Raw genomic sequence first — 25,774 nt, 5'->3', positions numbered from 1 at the left:
CCAGGCCAACTTTCTTTAAAGGAGCTTTTTGTTCCCAGAGGATTTGTTAACGAAGGTGTCATTTTACTTCTATCACCCTTAGCTCACCAACTTTGAAATTTGACTATTGTGCTCTGGTGCATTTCAATGGAAATGCATGTTAAGGAATTCTTGTATCACCTACCTAAAATTTCAGTTCATTAAATATTCAAACCTCCAAGTTATCTAATTTGAGTTTATTATAAAGCCAGATTCCATAAACTCAAAACCAATTAGAAATCACTGAGACAAATCTCTTTGGGAACAGGAGAATCATTAATCAAGAGGTAAAAATCCTATCCTTTTTGTCTTAGAGACCTAGAAAAATTTCCCAGTTATAGTCAACTTCACTAAGTCAATAATTCACGACCAGGTCTTAGGGGAATGTTTATTTCTCTTTAAAAAGGAAACAAGAAAACACAGAGTAAGAGTTTCAAATTACAAAGTAATAGTCAATTGCATTCCATGTTTTAAGAATTATAACTGGCAGCTCTAAGAGCCCCACTGATTCTATATCTTCGAAGCCTCTAATAAATATGATAAATCTCAACCTTGATTTTGCAATGACCTAGAGGCATATCTAAGTAGTTCAATGAATGTGGTAAGAATTTCAGTATCAAATCAATCATGTTTTAATAGAATGTTTAATACAATTTAATCAAATCAATATTTTAATATGATGACCAGTATTTTTAAAACAGGAGAAGGTAATACAAAAAGAAAAAATCAGAAGATAGATTATTAACCCAATGAGTCTGGGAATCTCACTTAGGATAGTTCTATCAAGCTAATCTCACTTATGGAGCTTATAGAAGCAAAGAGTCTAACTCAAGCAAAAATTCCCATATTAAATTATTTTCCATTTTGTACATAACTATCTGCCTCACCATTAAGGTTTTTTACATTAAACTTTGTTTAAGCCTTTAAGTTATTCTTCTTGTACTATCTATACTAATAAAAGAAAAACATGCAAATTGGTGTCACTCCACTACGCCCACCAGCCAAACAGGATGAGTATGCAAATTACACTGCTGTAAAAAGGAAGGAACTCCTACCATTTGCAACAGCATGGATGGAGCTGGAGAGCATTATGCTAAGTGAAATAAGTCAGTCAAAGATAAATATCACATGCTCTCACTCAATTGTGGATTATAATGAACAATATAAACCGATGAACAAAAACAGATGTAGAGACAGAGAAGCATCAATCAGATGCTCAAAACTCAGAGGGTGGGGGTGAGGGGGAGAGATCAACCAAAGGACTTCTATGCATGCATATAAGCATAAGCGATGGTTGTGGACAACAGGGGGTGAGGGTGAGGGCAGCATTGGGGGGATGAGAGGACATTGGGGGGATAAGGACACATTTGTAATATCTTTTTCTTAAAATATATTTTATTGATTTTTTTACAGAGAGGAAGGGAGAGAGATAGAGAGTTAGAAACATCGATGAGAGAGAAACATCGATCAGCTGCCTCCTGCACATCTCCCACTGCGGATGTGCCTGCAACCCAGGTACATGCCCTTGGCCAGAATCGAACCTGGGACCCCTCATTCTGCAGGCCGACGCTCTATCCACTGAGCCAAACCGGTTTCGGCACATTTGTAATATCTTAATCAATAAAGGGAAAATAAATTTTTTTAAAAAGAGAGAGAAACATGTAAATTGGTGTCACTCCACTACGCCCACCAGCCAATCAGGATGAGTATGCAAATTAACCCAACAAAGATGGTGGTTAATTTGCATATGCAGGCATGGAGCGAAGACTGAAGACTGAAGAGGCTTGGCTTCTCCACTGCGGTTGCAATGAAGGCCTGGGTCCCAGGTGCCGGAGGAAAACTGGTGCTGGCAGCCAGGGAAAGGAAGGCCTATTACACGAGTCTCTTTGTGCAACAGGCCTCTAGTGCTTACCATAAAGAAACATAACCATTGTTGATCCTAAGTTCTCAGGTTGTTAGGAGATGGACAAAATCTATAGTCACCTACAGCCCACTCACCTATCTACACATTCAAGTACCATATTCTAAGAGTATAAATTCAGTCTTTAACTCCATAAATGACTTCTGATTTTTCTCCTAAAATTCCATCAGGCTCCATCACATTATTACACTACTAGAAAAGTATTTTCACTAAGATCACTATAATGTCCAGCTCTATATCACAACATAATTCCAGGATCTAGCTACAGACAGTTCTGGTAATGTAACAAAAATTTCTCTACAAAAATAATTTTATGAGTCTTTGTCCATTGTTCAGTAACACTAAGAAAGGAATCCTGGGCAAATGTTTTGTGTATCATGACTATATTTGCTTATCCAAAATATTAAATATTCTTATTAAAATTGGTAATTATTTCCTGAAAGGTAGACTTTGGGGGGGGTAGATGCAAATTATAATTCTTTGGGGAATTTGCTACTTGGGTAAAGTGTTTCTTTTTAGGAACATTGAACTCTCTGGTTTAAAGAGTATGCATGTGTGTATACTTGTGTGGAACTCAACAAGGGTAGAAGCAGATCATATCATTTAAACAATATGGTACCGTATGCATCAAGCATTCACACTTCTCGGTCATTTAAATGAGAATCTTGCCCTGACCAGTGTGGCTCAATTGGTTGAGCATCATCTCATGCACCAAAAGGTTACTGGTTTGATTCCCTGTCAGGGACATGCCCAGGTTGCAGGCTACATCCCCAATAGGGGGTGTGCAGGAGGCAGCCGATTAATGTTTTGCTCAGACATCGATGTTTGTTTCTCTCTCTCCCTTCCTCTGTCTGTAAATAATCAATAAAAAATCTTTTTAAAAATTGGAATTTTAAGTAGAAGGTAATTGGGTCATTTTCAGACTATGTGTTTTTGAAGAAGCTATGAATAGTGAAATAGTAAGGAAGTACTAACTTGGTCTGTTTGAGGAGAAAGGTATATTAAGCAAGAAAGAGAGAAGCAATACTTTCCTTCCTTCCACACGGTCATTGAAAACCAATTTATAATTTCTGGCCTTCAGTGTGCAAGTGAGAAGGAGACTGGAAAGCATCACCACATATGTAAAGATAGCAAAGAATCAAAGTTTTAAACATTTGTCCATCTAGTTGTAAAATGCTACTCTAAATGGTGCTACCCTCACCCCACCTACAACAGCTATTTCTTAAAGCAATAAGTCATATCCAAATCTCCAAAATCAAATCTTTTCATAGATCACACTTTAATGAGAAAATTGATTTCTTTAAAGGTACTTTCAATGGAAATGAATTCAATGACATAGTTCTTGATTATTTCTGGGAGCTTGGTCAGTCAGAATAAAGTTCAGGCATCTCAAATGTATCCAGATGTCATGCATTCAAGAGAGACATAGCTAGGATATTTTGGACTCTAAAAGAAAACTGTTATCATCAAAATGCTTCAGTCACCTCTGACTCTTGCTTCTTCACCATGGTCCATGTCCAAGCGACTGTTAAAGTACTACTGACTTCTCTCTTCCATGCTCCTGTCTTTCACAGCCTCTCCACTCTCACTGACCTTACAACTTCTGGTATCTACTACTTCTCATTTGGATTTTGTCATTAATATAAATTACATATTTTTATAGAATATCTTCTTAACAAACTGTCATTGTATTTATAACTCTGAAAGTCACTCCCTTGCTCAAAGGATTCAATGACTCCACTACTTGCTGAACAAACACTTAATGCCACACTCTCGAATTCAAGGTTTCTTGAACTATCCCTCCTTAACTAGTCACACATTCCAGCAAATAATTCAAAATAAATATATATTTAGTGATTAAAGAATAAAACTATTAATAGAATATGTCATTTTCATACTTATTAACATCTATGCCTTTTTTCTATTGCTAACCAAGTAATACAAACACCATTTTATTTAAATATTTTGATAGAAGGAAAATTTATTGAATTTAAATGGGATAAATGCTAAACATTTGCAATTGGGTTGAAGCCCTTTTAAGTATAAAAATTCAGAAGATAAGTAAACATGAATGATTTTTCATTACTAATTTTAAATTTATTTTTCCTAAACACTAAGTCAGATTTCCTTTTTTTAGTCAGTCTATTCCTTTTTTCAAACCATATGTACAAAACATGTTATCATTTAAGTGCAAACACATTTGCTTTAAAACATAAATTTATCCAATTTGCTCCATTATGGTAAAAGACATGTAAAAATAAGTTAAAAAAACAACTCTTAACTTTAAGAATAGTTGCTGTCTTGGAACATATTGTAATCTTATTTTCTTTATCAAATTATAATTTGATGAACCATGACTAAAGTATTCTACTCACTGGTAAATTGTTTCTACTAAAACTACTTTCAGTCTGTAACCGCATAGTGGTATTTATCAGCAAGCAAGGAACAGAATCAGGGTTTTGGATTAGTTTTCATTGCAAAGATAGCTGTAACTTGCTCTCTAACAAGACTGGTACCTATTAGATTACTGCATATATCAAATGAAGAAATTTGACACTCAAGTGAAGTGATTTGCACAGGGCTACAGACCTCAAAACTACACTTCCTAAATTCATGCATCAACTCAGCATTTATTGAGGACCTACTATGTTCCAGGCATCTCACAAAAAGATAGGTAAACAAAGAGCAGTTGGGATATTTGCTTGCAAAAAAATCACAATAAAAGAAACAAACACTTTCCAAAGGACTAAATGATATATAAATAACAATAAATTATCAATATTGTCTACTAACAAATACCATGTTGTATAACTTATATAAACCATAGTAACAAAACTAACTGAGAACTTTGCTCCTTAATACAAAAGTGTATGAGTTCATATTTAGCATATACACCAAATGAAATGATAAATAACATTAACTTTCCTTACTATTATTTTATTTTAAAGGATTATTCATCCGAGAACAGGCTATTTACAAGGCTGAATCAGCAATCAAACAACATCCACTATTCAAAATTATAATCTGCAATTATCCTATAAAATAAAAGCCTAATTTGCTAAGTGTCCAACCTTTTAACCATTCGACCAGTCGCTATGACATGCACTGACTACTAGGGGCGGACGCTCCGATTGGTAGGTTAGCTTGCTGCTGGGGTCTGGCCAATCAGGACTGGGTGATACAGACCGGATGCGCCCTGGAGCCCTCCCATGGCCCCTCCCCAGCCCCAATCATGCACTAGTGGGGTACCTTGGCCTGGCCTGCATCCTCTCACAATCCGGGGCCCCTTGGGGAATGTTGGAGAGCCAGTTTCAGCCCAATCCCCACAGGCCAGGCCATGGGACCCCACCAGTGCAGGAATCCATGCACCAAGCCTCTAGTAATTATGTAAAAGAAAGCCAGAACTTATGATGATGCAATGGTACATCTCATCATTTGAGAAAAAGGCAGTTTCTATCTGCATCTATTTATGTATTTCAGCAATCTGTCTATGGAAAATATTCTAATGAGCCAGGTCTTGAGTCTACTTAAGATCAAAATTTTGGTTGCAGTTTCACAAATTTTTCTTTATCTGTGAATCATTTAGAAATAATTACATACACACAATCCTTGTAGGAAAGTGTTCATAATGAGTGAAAATAATTTCAATTTGGTGATGCTAAGGGATTGGATGATCTATTCACAATTAAGAACATCCAATATACTTTTCAAAATTATATTTCAAATATTGGGGGTCCACCTCAATGAAAGCTAGATCAAACTGAGTTCATTAAAAACATGGCTCACTGTAGGAAAGAGAAAGGTTGCAATGTAATCACATGTATAAAGAGAAATCTAGCTGATGTTTTTTAATAAATTGTCTTTTAAAAAACTTTATTGTTACATAAGCCCCTATCTTCCCCCATTGACTTCTTCTAACCCACCTCTACCCCCCCACTCCAGGCCTTCACCACCCTATTTTCTGTGTCCAGGGGTTATGCATATACATATACTTATACAAGTTCTTTGGTTGATCTCTTCTCACTCAGTAAATTGGTCTTAATCACTAATTTGTAATACAGTGGAATGGGAAAAATAATAAAAAGGCATGGATTAAATCATTACAAACATACAGATGGAGGAAAAATCATCTGACATAAATATCACATTTTTTTCAAGGTACAATGGTATGACAAGGAGTAATTTCTAAGATTCCTTCCAGCTCTTGGTTTCAAAGAACCTTGAATAAAATAATTATGCTTTTTGAGATGTCTTGGTCTTATCTCATTGACCAGTGAAAAGCACTATATTTTTGAAACCAGAAACAAAAAGTGATAATAAGAGATGTTACAGGACAAGTTGTAAATGAAGAACAAAGGTCATTTTGAATTTTTAGAAACACCTGCAGTGAAAAACTTTAATGTAGGAGGGAAGAAGGGGGAGACAGGGAAGTAACAAAGGGATGACATAAGCACTACTTTAGCACAGATGTTCACAGTCAACTGAATTTGCCCCTCCAATTTATCATTCTCATGTTTAATTTTCAAAAAATTTCCAGTGCTCTAAATAAGTAATCTTTCTATAAGATTTTCAGTGCTCTAAATAAGTAATCCATGCCTTTTATTATTTTATTATTTTTTATTTTATTGATTTTTTACAGAGAGGAAGGGAGAGGGATAGAGAGTCAGAAACATCGATGAGAGAGAAACATCGATGAGAGAGAAACATCGATCAGCTGCCTCCTGCACATGTCCCACTGGGGATGTGCCCGCAACCAAGGCACATGTCCCTGACCGGAATCAAACCTGGGACCCTTCAGTCTGCAGGCTGCCGCTCTATCCATTGAGCCAAACCGGTGCTGGCAATCCATGCCTTTTAAATAAAAAACTCAATCAAGCCCTTGCACCTTCCATAATAGGAAGTAAACAGTGTTCAGAGAGTTAAATAACTGGTTTTGAGTTTGGAACATTCCTCCACTCACCTCCAAGTTTAGAAATATCACTTTTTCAGGCCACAGTAACTTGCTGGACGGTCAGGTTTTATAATCAATAGCTGAGTGACATAGACAGTCCTCATCTGTTATTTTACTGTCCCTGTTTCACTCAATAGATGTTAACCAATGCCCAAATTTCTGTATTTTTCCCTTGCTCAAAGCACTGAAAGGCATTAGTAAGGCAACAAGCAGATAATTATATGTCACTGATTCTGTAATAGGTTTTGAAGATTTTTAAATGGTTCTCTCAACAACCTGAATTATCCTTATGACTTTTCAGAGATATGTGAGGACCTGCTAGTTGTTAACTATTATTTTCCTGTGGACTTTGTTTTATTCTGAACAGTCCTTTGTATATACTAAAAGTGTTCAGAGAAAGTGGAAAGAAATGCAGGGATCTTTGACATTTTTTTCTTAAATACAATAAAAAACAATCAATATAAACCAACTTGTATTACACACTCACTGTAGCACTTTTTAGACAGCTCTAATGTCAATGGAGAAATCTGGGATACTTCTGCTTATTACATAAAACTTTATTAAGAAAACGAATTCATGCCAAGCTGGCATAGCTCAGTGTTGAGTGTCAACCTATGAACCAGGAGGTCACAATTCAATTCCTGGTCAGGACACATACCCAGTTGCAGGCTCAATCCCTGGTGGAGGAAGCAGCCAATCAATGATTCTCTCTCACCATTGATGTTTCTAGCTCTCTCCCCCTTTCCCTTCCTCTCTGAAATCAATAAAAATACAATTTAAAAAAGAAAATGAATTAATAATTTTAATCAAAAGGTGTCACTAATGCTTATTAGCTTTTAAAAGGAGACTTGGGCCATGCAAAAACATCTCAAAAACAGCCTGAATTTTTAAGAAGGCAAATAAAAAAAGTTTTTAAATGACTAGGATCTTATTTTGAACTCATATCTGCATTTTACGTGTTTCTGTATATTTGCAAATTCTTTGTATACAATTCATTTGTGCTTGTTTTATAAGACTTGGAGCATAATAAAAATTCTAAGAGTAAAGACTGTCTTCATGATACTTTTAACACAACCTCAGATTATAACTCTGTCACTGGATAATTCTACTTTTTATAAGGTTTCCAGTAAATCACTGTTGCAAAGTTTGAGAACTGCCTATGTTATATTTAAACTATTGTAATTTTCAAGAATAAAACTACTAGCCCAGAGAGTAGTACGGTGTAGTAACAAGAACCACTTGGGTCAATTGGAATAATTTCTTACAATACGTGCATAAGCCTAACTGTGTTCAATGATAGCATGGTAGACAGAATAATGGCCTCTCAAAGATGTCCACATCTGAATCCCTGGAACATGTGAATATGGGATTACATGACAAAGGGGATCTTGTAGATGTGATTAAGTTAAGGACCTTGATATGGAAAAATTATCCTGTATTATCCAGGTGGGCTCAACTGAATCACATGAGTCCTTAAAAATGGTAAATGAAAGCAAAGTAGGTCAGAAAGAGATCAGTGTGAAAAAAAACCACCCTGCCATTTCTGGCATTGAATATGGCAGAAGGGAGCCACAAGCCAAGGGATGCAGGCCCTCTAGAAACTAACATTGACCCTTAGCCTATAGCCAGCAAGAAGATGGGAATCAGCCCTGGCCGGTTTGGCTCAGTGGATAGAGCATCGGCCTGAGGACTCAAGGGTCCCAGGTTAGATAATAGTCAAGGGCATGTGACTTGGTTGTGAGCATATCCCCAGTAGGGGGTGTGCGGGAGGCAGCTGATCGATGTTTCTCTCTCATCGATGTTTCTCTCTCATCGATGTTTCTGACTCTCTATCCCTCTCCCTTCCTCTCTGTAAAAAATCAATAAAATATATTTTTTAAAAAGAAGATGGGAATCATAGTGGTCCTACAACTGTGAAGAACTGACTTCTGGCAATGACCCAAATGAGCAAGAATTAATCTCCCTCAGAATCTCAGAAGCAAATGCAGCCCTGCTGACACACCTTGACTTTAGCCCAGTGAGAACCATCCAGACTTATGACCTAAATAACTGTAATAAAGTTGTGATGTTTGCAGTAATTTGTTATGGCAGCAATAGAAAACTAATACATGGAGTGCTTTGTGTGTGTGTTTTGGTTTTTTGTTTGGTTGTGTTTTTTTAGACCCTGCACATAATTAAGCGATGTGACAATAATGTTCACAAGAAAATACTAAACATACTGAATGAATAGTACCCTTAGAAAGTGCTAAAAAGAGCACACCAACTACAGCACTGTCCATGGTGGATAATTACATGGAAGAAAAAGATAGGTAGCCAATGTAGGTAGAATAGTGTTTCAAGAGAAATAGGAAACACTAAGGTTAATCCTGATATACCAGCAAGTAACGATAATTGCCCCAGTATTTTTCTACAGCTTCTCCACTTGACAGTATTGTCAAATAAACCTTACTTCTCTCTTTACCCCCATCCAATTAAAAAAAAATCTTCTCATCTGTCATATTCTTTGTTCATCTAATCCTAGTGTGATATTACCTAATTAATAGATGGCATGAAAGTAGCAAAAGTCTATAAAAACAAAAAGGCATTAGAGAAGTTAAGAGCTTTGAAATCAAGCAGACCTAAGTTTGAATTCTCATTTCACCTCTTACTTAAAGTGTAACATTGAACAACTTAGTTAAGCTCCCTGAACACTGTGCCCTTGTGTGTAAAGCAGGGAAAAGACTTACCCTTATAGAATGTTTGGGAGGCAGCTTGAAAAGTTCCCGGCACTTTTATAGTACTCAATAAATCATATTATATTTAACTATGTGAAACCAGGACAATTTTTTAAACTGCAAATAAATTTTAAAAAAATTTCATATGAAATTTACAACATCTGTTATATAGGCTAGATTCAAGATTTAAGCTCTTAGAGTTCTCAAAGTTATTTTTAACTATGTTTTTCTTATAGAAGGATAACTTGTTTCATTTCTCCAATGAACCATATTATAAGAAGTACTCTCCAACAAGTTGAGAATGCTTGTCTTACCATACCATAAATGTGGCAAAATTGGGTAAGAACAACATTTACCTGTAGGAACATATACATGTAGGAAGTCATCTAATTGGAAAACTTTTACTAAATTTGGTAACACGATATAATTTTACGTTTCACCAAATTTACATTGTATAGTCCAGGATCAAATTATTGCTACTTAAAGGGTAAAACATGTATCTTTGTGCACTATAAAGCACTTAAACCTTATCCAACTTAAAGTATGGCATTCTGTTCTTCTTGTTTAAGAAGGTAACTATCAAGTTTAAACATAAATTGCACTTTAAAACCTAGTATCTCTCCCTAATTCCTGTCTCCTCATCTATCCCAGACACATTTCTGTAGTGTTTTCATTGCCATTAAATTTGTTATCAATACTGAAGGTACAGTAAACAAACATGTTATTTAACTTGATTATCTTGGGTAAGAATTTTCACAACAATAAAATAAATTAAGCAATTAAATTATTTGTCAATAAAGATAGGATGGAAGACAAAGAATGGTCATTTTGAATGACTGTAAGGACTATATCCCTAATACCCAGAAGATTTATGCCTGGTACATAACAGGAAGTAAATAACTTTTGAATATTATAAATTCATTTATATAAGGTGATTGAAAAAGAACTAAGCACTTGCAAAAATGGATTACTCATTAACTTCTTTATGTACCAACTAGAGGCCTGGTGCACAAAATTCGTGCACAGGTGTGGTCCCTAGGCCTGGCCAGCAATTGAAGCATGAGCATCTGGCATGGAAGGACAGGTCCCAGCTGACCTCTGGGCCCTGGGCAGCACCTGGGCCCCCGGGCCCCCACACAACACCCTCCACCAGAGTCATGGTGCCCGAGTCCCCATGTGGAGATACAATGAGCGTGGCTGGACGCCACGGGCTGGGGTGCAATGTGGGTCTCTGGGCTTCCCAGTGGCACTGCACAGAAGCTGGGTGGGCAGCACGCTTTCTCCTGGCCGGCCTCACAGACAGACTCCTGCGCAAACCCACGGGGAGCCCGACCAGCCCCTGCGGTCCTGGTGGCTCCCGCCCGGCTCATCCGGAAGAGGCCACACAGGTGCAGGGTGGGCTCCTCACGAGCACCTGGCACCTGAGCACAGGGGGCTTCGCCGGCAAGCGAGCCCTTGTGTCCCGGGGGAGGGTAGCAGGAGGAATGAGAGCAAGCTCAGTGGACCCCTCACCTCCATTCCCATCACCCCTGCTCCCAGGTAGCAGGCGAGAGTTCGCAGCCTCCTGCCCGGGCACCACGGGAGGTTGGTCACTGCCACCCACCCCCAGTTCCCCATCCCAGGCCAGGGCCTGGCCCCAATTGGATGATCAGGACCTGCCAGCCACTGGTCACCATCTACGGGGTGATTGGCAGGGCAATCAGGCCTCCACTCATGCCCGCCTTGGCCTGGTGCCACCTGTTCACCTGCTCCACCATCCTGCCAGCACCCTGTTGCCGATGCCTGCCATGTTCCACACCATCCCCTGGTGGTCAGCGCACATCATAGCAAGCAGTCAACCTCTTGGTTGAGGGAACAATTTGCATATTAGGCTTTTATTATATAGGATTCCCCAAGAATCTCACCTTTATACCGCCTTTCTCACAGTCTTAAGAAAATAAAGCAATACACTTAACTGCCATGTCAATTTAAAGTATCATGCATAATGCTTATAATTCTTGACTAACCACAAGTAATAAAGTCATTAACACAAAAACTTGCTTATTGTCTCTTTCTTCTTTCTTTTCCCTCCTCCTAAATTGGCCCCACTAAATATTCTGAGTTTCAAGGAGAATGTCTGGAATTCTTATAATTTTTAGCCAGACTTCCCATGATGGTATAAGATTTGCATTTTCACCTCTCTCCCCTGTGGGGCAACTGTTTTTGAGGGATACTTGGAATTAACATTCATTTAAGGATAAAAAAATGAATCTAGATTAATTATTAACAAGTAAAATTCTTGGAAATTTCTGAAAGCATATAAAATATTAGCTGTCTGTAGTACAAGTTTCTTGTATGCAACGTTTTTCAGTTAGATTAAATGGTTATGAGATTTAAAAAAAAACATACACAATAGGCTTTAAAACAAAAATTTAACTTCACTTCCACATGCCACACTTCCTCAGACTAAAAGATCTGAAGTAGCTAAAAGAATAAACACTGAATATGAAGAGCAAGCAATCCATGTGTAAACCTCTGGAAGTTAGTAAACTCTAAATTCACCATGGTCCAGTGTGAATCCTATGATTAAAAAATAATATAGTCCCAGGCTCTATAAGACAAGCAGAACATCTGTATAAAAGGACAGAGGTGTCTTCTTCTAGTCAGACCATATAAAAAAAACATTGCATTCAGATGTAGTATCACATATAAAGATTATCGTTAAAAAAATATCTGGGTGAGGACAACCAGCAGAGTGAAGGGTCAGGAAAACATGTCACATGAGTTAAAGAGAGGATTTCCAGACTTATACGTAATGGAGAAAATAGATATTTTTAGTATATAGCTTGATAAGGCACACTAGGGACAGGAAATAAAAGATATGAATTGATTTTGCTCAATGCAAGGAAGAGCTGTCCACACATGAAAGGTGCTGCCTTGATGAGGTAGTAAGCTCTCTGTCACTGCCAGTCATCAAAGAGGAGATGTATCACCATATTTCAGAGGTGTCACAGGAAGGATTCTTGTTTTAAAGGGGGTATTGGATTCTCTAAATTATCTCTACGGTCACGTTATCTCCATGGTTTTCCATTAATAAGGACAAAGCTAGTCCTTTTGCAAACTCAGACAATGAAAATTCCCAGAGAATATGCCACAAAAGTTACAGACTAACACTAAATTGTTCTTAGGAGTTCTTTATGTTACTGTTCCACATAATTTTGTTTGATTGACCATATGTAGTGAAAACAAATTAAGCAGACACAAAACAAAAGTTTATGTCTATGCTAATTGTGAATGTGACTAAGTATATTCTTTTCTAATGTGAGATAATCAATTTAATAAGTATTTTGCTAAATAAAAAAGATATCTAAAACCACAAGTTTTCTTCTATACACCAAATTAGAAAAAAAGACAATCTTAAGAGCTAGACATGTCACATTAGGCAAATACATATGTTTTTATTTTTTATTAAATTTATTGGTGAAGGGATTAAGCAAAAAGAACACACACATGCATATTTTAATTTAGTCTATCCTTTGAATCACCCACAAACAAAAATACATTTATATAATATGCATTCTCTTTTCTCAGGAAATCTAGATACTGAATTTTAATGATGAAATTATAGAAAACAATTGCTATAAAATATTGTGCTATTGATATTTACTATAAAATATATTCTGCATATTAAACAAAATCATTGTAAACAGGAAGCTAACTGAATGCAAGTGCATTGGCCAGAAGAGAAAAAGTCTAATTCACCAATACTCATTCTACACTCATTGTCCTTTTTCTTGAGAAAGGCAAAATTCTAAGGAAAATATCCCTTAGTGTCAATCTTGCTAGAATTCCTTGTTATATTGAGCTGGTTAATTCTTACCTATTATCTTTCTCCCAACTGTCACACTACTATTATCAAAATGTACTGCTTATGAAAAAAAGATAAAAGGATCACTAATGCTAATCCTGGTCTATTACAGTGTCTCCTTAGAGTCTAGCAATACATTAATCCTATAACGTTAGGCAGAAGAAACCATTTGCTATTTTAAAACGATGAATACCAAAACACCAGAAACCCACTAAGATGGGAGTGTCTTTTTTAATTTAGGCAAAATGACAGGTTAATTTATATGATTCACACCTGTCAGGAGCAGAGTCTTTCTAATTCAGTTTACACTGACCAAAAGATCTTCCCTCAGGCTAAGGTTGAACTTCAACCTACTGTTGAAAAGAGTGTAACACAAACATGTCACTCAGATTTCTATCAAGACAATCCCTTCAGAATTCTCATGGATGGTACACCACCCTGCCACTTTTCAAAACTGAAGCTGAAGGAAGGCTAAGTCTACCCAATAAAGACTAATCATTTGGTAATAAATCTATCTGGAGGCCAAAGGATTTGTTTCCTAAATCTCTTGTCTTTAAAATATTCCACTCTTCCCAAATCACATTATAACACAATTTGAAAAGTGCATTATATAAAAAACTATTTTCCCTACTATTATCAAAAATATTGTTAGTCATCAATAAGTCTTGAAAATATGGAGAAGTTTCAACTGTCATTCAAATAATAAAGAATCAGAAAGAAAAACTTCTGTATTTAAACCCACAAGGAAAAATAGCCTTTCTCTTCAATGTTTGCAGTAAGTTAAACATTCCTTACTGTAGCTTTCACTAGTGTAGCAGCACTGACCTATCCACAGCATCAATCGAAGGCTCTCTCTAGCTAAGTAGCACCTACACTGAATTTAGAAAGAGGCTGTAAAGAGCCTTTATGTTTTTCCATACTTGCTCAATTACTACAACCAAAAATATTTCATATTGAAATTTTAGTCTTGAAAAAGTACCCGTCTTCAATGAAAACCACATAACATGTATTTGACAAATCATAGTACATAACGATAAAACATTGCAAACCAGTGCTTCTCGTACATAAGCAAACCTACAAAAATATGCTTTCTTAACTGTGAAAAATTCTATATTCAAGATACTATTTTAATTATTTATACATAATTTCACAAGTAAATTCTAAAACATCACATCTTATCAGTGTCAGAATTTATTCCATTTTAATGCAAAGACTTTAGACCCAAAAGACACAAATAACCATCTAACCTGTTTGCTAGCAGAAAGATTGTGAAAATAAATATAATGTTATTTGACCCAGTATTCTCTATTATAATTTTTGAAAGCAAAAATAATACTAAACTTAAGTATCATTTTGTATGTAGAAGAGTCATGGAATATAAAGAAGCACTGACAAGAACAACATGTTAAACATGATAATTTTATTTCTGGTCAAGTAAGTAAATGAACTCTAAATTTATTTTAAAAGCTGCTTTTAAACTTCCTAAGCTAGTCTTTTCCTATATTTAACATATTTTCTTCATGTATATTTACATAATATTTCAAACCTGTGTTTATTTATAAAGAAAAATAAATTAAGGCCAATTTAATAATATAGACCATCACAATGTCAGAGTAGTCTAGGCTAATGCTACCTCTTTGAATATATTTTTCCATTGTACCTATTTGTACTACCAATAATCAATGTCAACATGCAAGGTCTGTGATATTTTCTAGCTTCTATCCTCTAAATCAATTCATTCATATCATCAGGTCAAAGAGGTGAGTACATACTTAAAAGGAAGAAAGTTATTCATTAAAGATGTTGTATTGGGTTATCTGAGTCTGTGGCTATTATGAATTAATCAAATATAAGTATTTTTAAACCAGCTGCAATTGGAGCTGTACTTTGGATCTTTTGGACAGTAAAATATTGTAGAAATACTAGAATCATTAAACATTATTAATTATAACCTACTGATTTTAGTTGGGGGTGTATGTTTTGTTTTGTTTTGATGATAAACTTCCTTTTGGTAAATCTTTAGTCATTTCTCACCAGCTAAGTTTCATAAAGTCAACAGGCACATCACATTTTCTGAAAAAATTTGAAGGAACTCCATTAACTTGTCACCTCCATTATTTTTGTGCTTTTGACAACTACAGCTTTTGTGAAACAAATATAGCTGATCTTTTTTTCTTATTTTACAAATATAACTTAAAATATAATTTATAGGAAAAAGAGTTTAACTCCCAAACAGATAAAATCATTTGAAGCATCTCTAAAAAGAGATATTTTAAATCAAAAAATGAAATGATGACAGGATTTAACTAAAATGTCCTCATTTTCCAGCACTTTCCAGGGAATCACCTCTTTGGGACTGAGAGCACAAGCACACTTATTTCCTTAGCAGCTGAAAGCCATTCAAAGAACTACATAGACACCACTGTGTATCTGAACCTCATAAAAAAACAAAAACTAAGTAATAAAATGGCAACTCACCAGATTTCTAAACACACAATTAACCTAAAGCAGGAAGAATTTTCCACATCTCTCCTACTGAAAAATATTTTAAAGGGAACACTGACAGTTAAGACAGACTTATGCTCAAAAGCTTTACTCAATACTAATATTTATTTTTTAAAAAGGTACAGCTTTCACTCCTTATTCCACCAAAAAAAAAATCACAGACAATACTTTAAAGGAATATTTTATTATAACTCCTGGATTTTGTTTTGGAAGCAACACTGTGAATTTAAAAAATAAGATTTCCAAATATTCTAGAAAAAATTCCCAATATACTTCAGTGTACATTTACTTAAAATAAATTTCTAAAATAGGCATTTGAATAATATACTTTCAACTCCACATGTATAAATAACTATTTGTACAACTGTAATTTGCACAAATTCAAACTTACACCTCAGAACCAGAATTATAAAATTGGGAAAGAGATATTAAACTGATTACTATTCAGACACAGCTCAAATATAAAAGTCCTGATTAAAAGATTCATTTTATTAACAATGCGTTAACTCTAAATATTTCAAATTCATTAAAAAATTATATAAAGCATTTCCATATTTCACACAACACAAGAGCAAGCATCAGCAGCTTTTTGTGCCGCTGCACAAAAGAAGTCACCTTAAGTACTTCAGATATACAAAAATTTAAAAAAAAACAACAATGTAAAAGATTAAAGTTTATACTTGTGCAATTCCTTAGGTATATCTCAAGACTTTCATCTTAGTAATTAAATTACCATTAGGCACTTTAAATAAAAATAAACAAACTCCTAAGGAAACAAAACAAAGGTAAAATGTGTGCATGCCAATATCTTTAAATATAAGCACGCTTGCAGTTTTAATCTTGTGCATTTTTGGATGTTGCCGTTCGTGATTTTTACCCCCTTTTGCCACAAGGTTGATTCATGAATGAAATCCCACTTTAATATCCTATTTTCTCTCACTTACATGTATGCTGGAGAAAGTGGAGTTGACCTGGATGTTTTAAGCACAGGAACTGGGAATTTCCAGATAGCAGGAGAGCTCGTTTTCCATTTCAATGGCATGTTGTCACCACGGTACTACAATAACAGTAAACAGCGTTTCCATAACAGACTACCAACTAGGACTTCCATTCCACACTGTACTGACACAGCAGTGGCTGCCGCGGAGAACAAGCAAAGGATTCTGCCAGTGCCCTAAAACCGATGCTTCCAATCTGTAAGATAGGGCTGCAAGGTACCTCCTTTAAATCCTCCTGTCCCCTAAAGCAATATGATGATTCTATCGTTCTAACTCAACAATAGTGCCACCTCGTTAGGAAAGCGTTGACTGCAGTATATTTTTTTTAAGACTGCACTGTGCATACGGCACAATGCAGCTTTATTTAATAAAAGCAGCTAGGGTTTTGCTTTTTATTGTATTGTTTTAAGCTTGCATTGCCATTGTTCTACCTTAACCGGGATACTGCAGCACTGTACTATATTCTGCACCTCTTAACCTGATTTCTGACCAATAGTAGCAGGAAAAAAATAGATGGGTTTCATATGAAAATGAAACAACATACCTACTCAGAATACACTTGTCATCCTCTGAACATTCTTCTTTTGAGCTGCAACAATACAAATGGGATATAAACCTCAGCATAGCCTTAGGCCACAGCTAATAGAGATCAGTGACTAAATTCAGCAGCCTGCTTTCCTCCTGTGCAAGCTCTGGCCACACAATACAAGAATGCCATTATGGGAAAAGCCCATTTAAAAAATGCCAGTCTCTCTGTTTTCCAGTTAGAAGAAGGCAAAATGTAAGAACAAATATAAACTGCTGCAGAACTCTGCACGTTCTTCTAGTAGCTTCTGATTCAAGGTGCTCTCCTTTCCCTATTCTTATTTCCAAGCCGGGATGAGCAAAATCTCATACATTTACAACATGCTGTGGTAACACGAAAATCACTCTGTCTTCTGCAGCAGAGAAGTACAGAGTAGCATGCTCTTAATAGCAGTCCTCAGAGGGACGCTATCAACAATCTAATTCAATGCTGCCCTCCCCTTCTTCTCTCCCCCTTTCCCCTCCCGTTCACCCCCCCACTCCTCCCCCGCCCCCAAACAGCTCACAAATTGCCTAGAGGAGAGACCAATGCTGCTGGCCAAGCAGGTGTCCAGCAGGGACCATTCCAAAGCTCAGCAGCCGGTCCCGTAACCTCTAGGGCTTACTGACTGACAAGGAGGTTCAAAAACTAAAGCTGCTGTCAAAGGCAGCTTGAGGTATTTCATGAAAGCAATGGAAATATAAGGTTCATCTATATTGTTTTAAAATACTGCCAGAAAATAGCATCCTAAGTGCCCTGAAAGTGATTGTTTTAAGTGTCTGTTTAAAGCATCAAACTCGCAATTTTCTACACAATTCTAAGACGGGAAAATAGGACAACTGGTATTGTGCTGAACTCTTTATTTTCAGGCTGAAGTATTTTACTTCTGATGCAGGTAAGTCACCATCACTAAATATCTAGCTTCACAGCACCCTTCCACTTCTACCTAAAAGCAGAATTATCTCTCTTCATCAGTGAAAGCTTAGCAAAGGCAGACTACCATTGACACAAAAGCCAGTACCTTTAAAAAAAATCACTGTAGTGACAAAGAGCTGGTATTTACTTTCGAGTTTGTATCTAAACAATAAACTTGTGCTTCCAACTTGAGTAGTGGGCTTCAGATACTCTTTCCAAATTATTACTAGTTTCTAAAAGATTTACTCTTAAAGGAGACTTACTCCTTAAGAGGATTTCTCCTTTGTATTCAAAAATCACAGATCAATGTTTCCATAAAGCATACCATTTGAAAAATTCCAAAATATGTAATTTAATATACTAGAAATACAGACTCAAATCAGCTAAGGTAAATAACAAGTACCTTCCTTTAAGATACACATCAACATTCAGGCAAAAAGTATTTTCCTATGAAACCCAAACATATACAGGGTGGGGCAAAAGCAGACTCACAGTAGGTATGCAGTATATACATACACACATTCATATACAGGGTGTCCCCAAAAATGTATACACACACTTTGAATAATTATAAAGGCAGTGTTTATTAAAATACATTTCATTCTCAAAATTGAGCTATCAGCTGTTACAGTGTATACATTTTTGGGACACCCTGTATATGCACATAAACATTCATATATACGAAGAGATTGAAAGACTATTTTGAAATATTGACCAGTAATGCATAAACTTTATTAAATATTAAATAGATGTCAGCCATCACCATCTCACAACTAATTTTTATTCAATCTAGCATATACAATTAACCCCCCAAAAAACAAACATTTCAAAGGATTAAATTATATTTTCAGTTCTTTAGTACCCACACACAAAACTGTCTCATAGACATATTCAAAGGAATCGCAGAAAGGAGTATTTATCCATAGCTTGGTGACCAAAATATATTTCAAAGGTTAAAAAAAGCCCACCACTAATACAAATAAACAATGCTCAATATTTTACAATAGAAGCTTTTGTGTAATAATACCTAATAGTTATGGAGCAAAAAGGTTGCAGGTACAATCAGCAGTAACAATCTATTGGAAACCCCAAGAAGGAAACTCAAACACGTACCCAAGCAAGTTTGGAATGTCCCATTCCAAAAACCTAAAGCATTCTCAAGCATTTAAAATATAAAACATAAAACAGCTACAAATTTGCTATCTGTAGCAAGGAAGCAGTGTTTTAGGAAGGAAATTCAACCACATTCCAACTTATGACAAAGCAGTGACTGCACATGTAACTTCTCCTGAGAACAAACAACCCAAAACCTATGTAAAAATATGGTAGTGAAGTGTTCTGAGCAGTTTATCTATAAAGACTACTCAACAGTTTATAAGTGGGAAATGGGGTGAATATAGAATTTTCCAATTTTCCAAGAGGGTAACCCTCACAAACAGGTAAAGACCACTTTATTGCAAAGGTTCTCAAATTATTGTTCCTCTGTGAACAATCAACTGATTTTAAAAGCAATATTCTTTGTAATTAATCTCATTAGGCTCCAAAGAAATCAACCAATACCACCAAATAATCTATGCTCATTTTCAGCCTAGATTATTCTTAGAATTAATGGGTTTTTTTAGGCTTAATGTTCAGAACTTGTTTTTATGGTACTACAATTGTAGTATTCGTTCAAAGGGAAAAGAAAATAAGGCTGCTTTCCTCTACCCCATGCTCAGCACTCTTAAATATACTCAAACCCATCATTATATCTAATGATGGACATTTACTTATATAAAGATCTTTCACTTTAATAAACTGCTAGGTGAGATCTGTAGTTATCTCTCATGAGCAAACATCTATTATGCCAAAGCCTTTAAAAATAATTCCTTTAAGTAGAAATATAGTCCATTAAATATACTTTACACTATTAATTTGTTTAACAACACCATTCCTCATCATTTAGAAATAAACTTCAGCCAGGTAAAATCACTGGAATTACAAATTAGCAAATTCCAAATTAATCAGATTTTACTACCTGACAGCAACTCCAGTAGCGACTACGGAGTGTAATTACCATTGCATTCCAGAACTAAAATTGTTTTCACCTCGAAGTTAAAGGAAGAAAATAATTAAACGTGTATTTTAAATATAATTTTATGCAGATTAAGTGTCCCACTACTTTAATATTGAGACTGAGAAATGCCAAAAACCCTAATTCACATTAAAGGAAACACTGATTTCATTTACAGAGCACTTGGTTTCTATTATGGACAACTGCATAAAACAGGAAAGAAAGACAACATTCATAAAAGCTCTTCAAAGCATTTATGAACGCTAACTAATCACTTAAAAATACCTGTGAAATGCATATTTCAGAGATGTAATAAACAAAGGACAATTCTGGGTCTTGGCCAAGGCTACAAGAAGAGACATTCTTGGCCAAATCTTACAATACAGAATTCCCTGGCTCCCAATGTAGAAAGAACATTTTTATAATTTTTAGAACTCTTACAAAGCATCTTGCTCAATACCCTCATGGTATAGATGAAAACAAACAAACAAACAACAAAAAAACTAAAGCCCAGAGAAGTTAACTTGCTGATGTCACACTGCTAGCTAGTTGCAGAATTGGAACTAGAAACCAAGTTTGCATCTCCTAGCCCAAGACTCCCACTCTAGAATTCCTACTGTTTCTCCTTCTTGATGATACCATTCCATAAGATGTGTGTTTCTATATGAAGTGAGCCTCATTTTGTAAATATTTCAATGTACTCTAAAGAAACAAGAACTACAAAGAGCTATGTACTCCTACAGTTACAAAAGGGTGAAGAAAGACCATTTCCAAAATCTTGATTCCAGAAGGTGTTTTAGGAAAGATCAGGGAGGAAAAGGTAAGTAAAAATTAAGCCAGTCATAGTATGCAAGAAAAATTAAATATATATCTAGTAGTATAATTTTTTTCTTAATGTAAATATTTCTAAATAACTTTATAGGAAATTTTAACTTCCAGATGAACTGTTACAATTTATCTCCAGTACCACCCCTTCACTAAAGGAATTTACTAATATGTTGTGTATCTGACCTATGTTTCCATATTTTCCTGATATTCTTTAAGAACTGACCTACCTTTTTCTTGCAAGTTTTGGTTACTCCTGTGGTGAGTACAACTAAAGACTAATAGCACTAATGACAATTTGTGTGAGCATGTATTGTGTAATCTTCTCATCAGTCTTGACAATATCTCTTCAGACTAATCTGGGATATCCATGTTATTTGCATTGCTCAGACTAGACTGTAGTTCATACCAAATTGTGTGCTCTGTTTATGTTCTACCAATCAGTACTTAACCATCCTACTTATCCAACTTAGTAAGATGGTTAAATACTTTAAAGAACATAAAAAATTAACTTCTGCACAACAGAGCAAAATTCTTACTCATTCAGGGGTCCTTAATACAGGAAAAGAACTGTTCACATGAATGGCTATATACACTTGTGTGCATCTGTATTTCTTTTATTTGTTTCAGGAAATTGAATACCAAATACATTAAAGTTTTTTACTAGATATTCAGATATGTAGTCTTGCTAAAAACAAAATGAAAATCCCAGATGTTTCTCAAATAAAATTACGTTGGAAAGTAATCATTTGATTTTTTATAAGCACCTTCTCACATGTCAATTTCATTAACAGAACTGTGTGAATCCTTATAGCTCCACAAAGGATTTACACAGACTACTGTAACTGTGTATGCCTTGGAATAATATAGTACCTACCTCCTTCACAATACAAATAAGTAGAAAAACACAATTGTTGCACAGGTATATATTCATGGACATGCATATGTATATGTATGGAGAATTCCTCATGCCATGATGGCATAAGGAATGTATTCTCCCATCTTTAACATTTCCATAGGAGAAGAAGGGTACTAACTTACTTGGTTTTGTTTGTTTGGGGTAGATACAACAATAAGAAGAGCTGGTAAGATGATTAAACAGAAAACAATTGTTAATGGGGCCAAAGGAGAAAAAAAATGACTGGAAGGAGAATGGAAAGCCAGAATGGTAGTGGTCCCTGCTATTCACGTAGCACCTTTTATAATTTGAGGTCAAATCCATGAGGTTATGGGGTGGGAGGACAAAAATACAGAAGGACTGAGCAGATAACAAGTAATATCCAATTGCTGAGGACTCATGACTCACAGATTCTGATTTCCCCTGCTCTCTCACTATAGCTGAAAGAAGGGTTAGCAATGAATGAGAAATTCTGAAGTTTTTGCACTTCCATCTTCCTTTTGTTTTCTGCAGTATCTACATTCTTTATGGTTTTTGGGGGGAGACTACTCTTGAGTGCTTCATTCGTATATTATTCCCAGATGCATATACCCAAGTAAGTCTTTATGTATCTTTGTCATGCACAAACAAAATTAATTCCTAAGTATTCACATTTATTAAAAAATGCCTTAAGCTCCAAACCAAAGTGCTTGTTTGTGTGAGGAGTAGTAGTGGTGGAAACCAATGATTTTCAAATGTAAACTATTTACATACAAGAATTTCCATGACAATTTTACTAGGTGTACCGGTTAATAATGCAGATTTTTTTTTCAATAGACGGAGTTACCTATGTTGATATATATGTGATTTGATATGCATGCTATTTTGTTATATTGCTCCTTCAGATTATCACTTGTTCCGATCGATGGCACACACACTTTCTGAGCAGCACTTCAAAACATATGAAGAAGTGGAAAATTGGGTATCTGAATGATTTGCTTCAAAACAAGAAAAGTTCTATTCAGACGGTATCCACAAATTACCTGAAAGATGGGGGAAATGTGTAGCTAGCAATGGACATTACTTTGAATAAAGCACTTTTGATGTTTCTCTTGAAATCATCATGTTTTCTTTGGATTACAAAACCCGCATTATTAACCGGTTAACAGTTAATCTGCACTTTTAACCAGTTAATAGTCAATTCATATTATTAACCGGTTAATAGTTAATCCATATTATTAAACAGTTAATAGTTAATCTGCATTATTAACCAGTCTCACTTATCTGCTTGAGAAGACCTCCCCAAATTCCTGCTCCTCCTTTAAGAAGGAATCCCTGAATGTTTCTATTTCCCTTATTGACAACTATTCCTGGCATTGAAGAGCAGTTAACCAATAACTGTTGAGTAAATTGAAAAGAGTTTATAAGCAGAGTGATTATATAAGAATTGTGTTGAAGAAAGGATATACCCTGGAAGGTTTTTTAAATGTTGTTATTGATTCTGCTATAACCAAAAGCAAAGTTCAGGTAAAAGGAATATTCATCTGTTACATTGTTAATTTTAGGCTATAAACCCTTAAAAGGAAAAGAAATTAAATATGTACATTATCTTGTTAAAAATAAGTGTGATAACAAAAATGTCCCAGAATACATGCTTTCTTAAATGAAATAATTGCATCACTATAGTGATGATGGATTGCTCAAATGAAAAATCTCTGCTCTCATCTCAAATAATGGTAATTTATCTGTTTAGTTGTCTCTCCACAACTTCCTAAGAAATTACTTAAATTACTCTGGGTAAATAAAATATCCAAACATTATTAGATTTCCTGAAGTGTTTGTACATTAAATCTACAAAACTATCAAAATAAAAAGCCATTTAAGATGTACAGTTTTACTGAAAGAAAAGTTAAGAATATAGCTCTACTGACTAAAAAATCTCTCTATATAAAAGCCTAAGCTCAATGCAGGCTTTGGTGGTCAGTGAGTTCCCACAGCAGAAGCACCACCCAGCTGACCAACGGGTGCCAGATGCAGGGCTCATGGCTAGCGAGCACAGCTGAGGTGGTGTGAGCCTCTTCCTATCAGGACTGACTGGGTGCAGTGGGGCCGGGATGAGCAGGAGTGGCGCAGCACCAGGCCTGGGCTCAGGCTCCTCCCTGTCTGCCTGCCACGGCCTGATCCCTGCAGGCCACGTGGAGGGACCCCATTGGTGCACGAATCTGTGCACATATCTGTGCACCGGGTCTCTAGTACATTAATATAAAGCTTTTCAAATAGTTTTATGACTTTGTTTTAATTTTGGTGGCCTCAGATATAGAAGCAAAACTACAGAAGTTCCATGAAGACAATGTAGTTAGCAATATGAGAATCTTAATTTTTGTAAATCCTGAACTATTTTGATATGAGTAAACAATTTCTAATAATGTTTATCTATGATGGCTGAAAAACTTTTCAATAATATGCACATCACATACCCAGTCTCAAAAGGCATGTCAGTTAAAGAAAGTCATCATTTGCTATATTTTACATTACTTATACTTGTGTAAAAATCTGAGTTACCAAAAGACCTTTAGAGTAATATATGACATTTTCCTTAATATTCCAATTAAAACAAAATTGTTATTATTTTTAAAAATTATATTTATATCCTTTCATCCAAAGAGGAGTTATACCATTAACATCTGTATCATAAATGTTATAACTAAAAATGAGACCTAGAGGATTACCTAGTCTTCCCATCTTTTTTTCCCCCTGAGTATTTGTAAATATTGGTTTCAAATACTTATAAAGCAATCACAATAATGTTTTGCTAACCAGAAGCAAACACTTTCATGGAAAGCCAATCCTAATGACTCATTAAAATAATACAACACATGCCGAAACCGGTTTGGCTCAGTGGATAGAGTGTCTGCCTGCGGACTGAAAGGTCCCGGGTTCGATTCCGGTCAGGGGCATGTGCCTGGGTTGCGCGCACATCTCCGGCGGGGGGTGCGCAGGAGGCAGCTGATCGATGTTTCTCTCTCATCGATGTTTCTAACTCTCTATCTCTCTCCCTTTCTCTCTGTAAAAAATCAATAAAATATATTTTAAAAAAAATAAATAATACAACACTATTTAAAGTTTCCATGAAAAGGGGCCCTTTATATTCAATTGTTTTAACCATTCCCCAAGCTTAACCATGAAAACTTGAAATTTCCTGTAGAAACTATTATTGACTAAAAAGAAAAGGTTTCAACTACATAATGATGAAAAATATCCTAAATTCCAAAGAAGCTCAACTTCAAACTTGAAACCTGAGATCCAATGCCATAACATGGGGTTCAACAGTTTTCATAAAGGTATAGTTTATGGTTATGGAATTTGCCTACTATGGTGACATCCAAGAGATTTAGCAACCAATTCAATACCTCTATTTTCATGACTATTTTGAGATTCTTCTCATTTTCAAATTTAGAATTCTTTTCTTCAGTGATTTTAAATTATAAAGGTGTTTTTTTCCCCTTAAAAAATGGGGGTATAGAAACAGTTACACTGAAATATGTCAAATATATGGTGGTAAGTCTAAATTATGAAAACTAACCA

General features: G+C 35.6%; 1 protein-coding gene across 5 annotated transcripts in view; it reads right to left on the bottom strand.

Moving 5' to 3' along the window:
* KLHL13 (kelch like family member 13) overlaps positions 1-25,774 on the bottom strand; it is a 125,268-nt gene that overhangs the window by 47,024 nt on the left and 52,470 nt on the right. The window contains exons 1-2 of one of the 5 annotated variants that reach the window (XM_006759872.2): positions 17,499-17,576; positions 16,901-17,013 (exon numbers count right to left, since the gene is read on the bottom strand). The exons of 3 other annotated variants lie outside the window; for them this stretch is intronic. In XM_006759872.2, the coding sequence (XP_006759935.1) occupies positions 16,901-16,998 (98 nt within the window). In that variant the 5' untranslated portion in view covers positions 16,999-17,013; positions 17,499-17,576. Of the gene's footprint in view, positions 1-16,900; positions 17,014-17,498; positions 17,985-25,774 lie in introns of those variants that run through there. One more of the 5 variants, XM_006759873.1, reaches the window with a different exon arrangement.

This window comes from Myotis davidii, unplaced genomic scaffold (genome assembly GCF_000327345.1).
Source record: "Myotis davidii unplaced genomic scaffold, ASM32734v1 scaffold177, whole genome shotgun sequence".
Taxonomy (NCBI): Eukaryota; Metazoa; Chordata; class Mammalia; order Chiroptera; family Vespertilionidae; genus Myotis; species Myotis davidii.
This window is presented reverse-complemented; position numbering and strand designations above follow the sequence as displayed.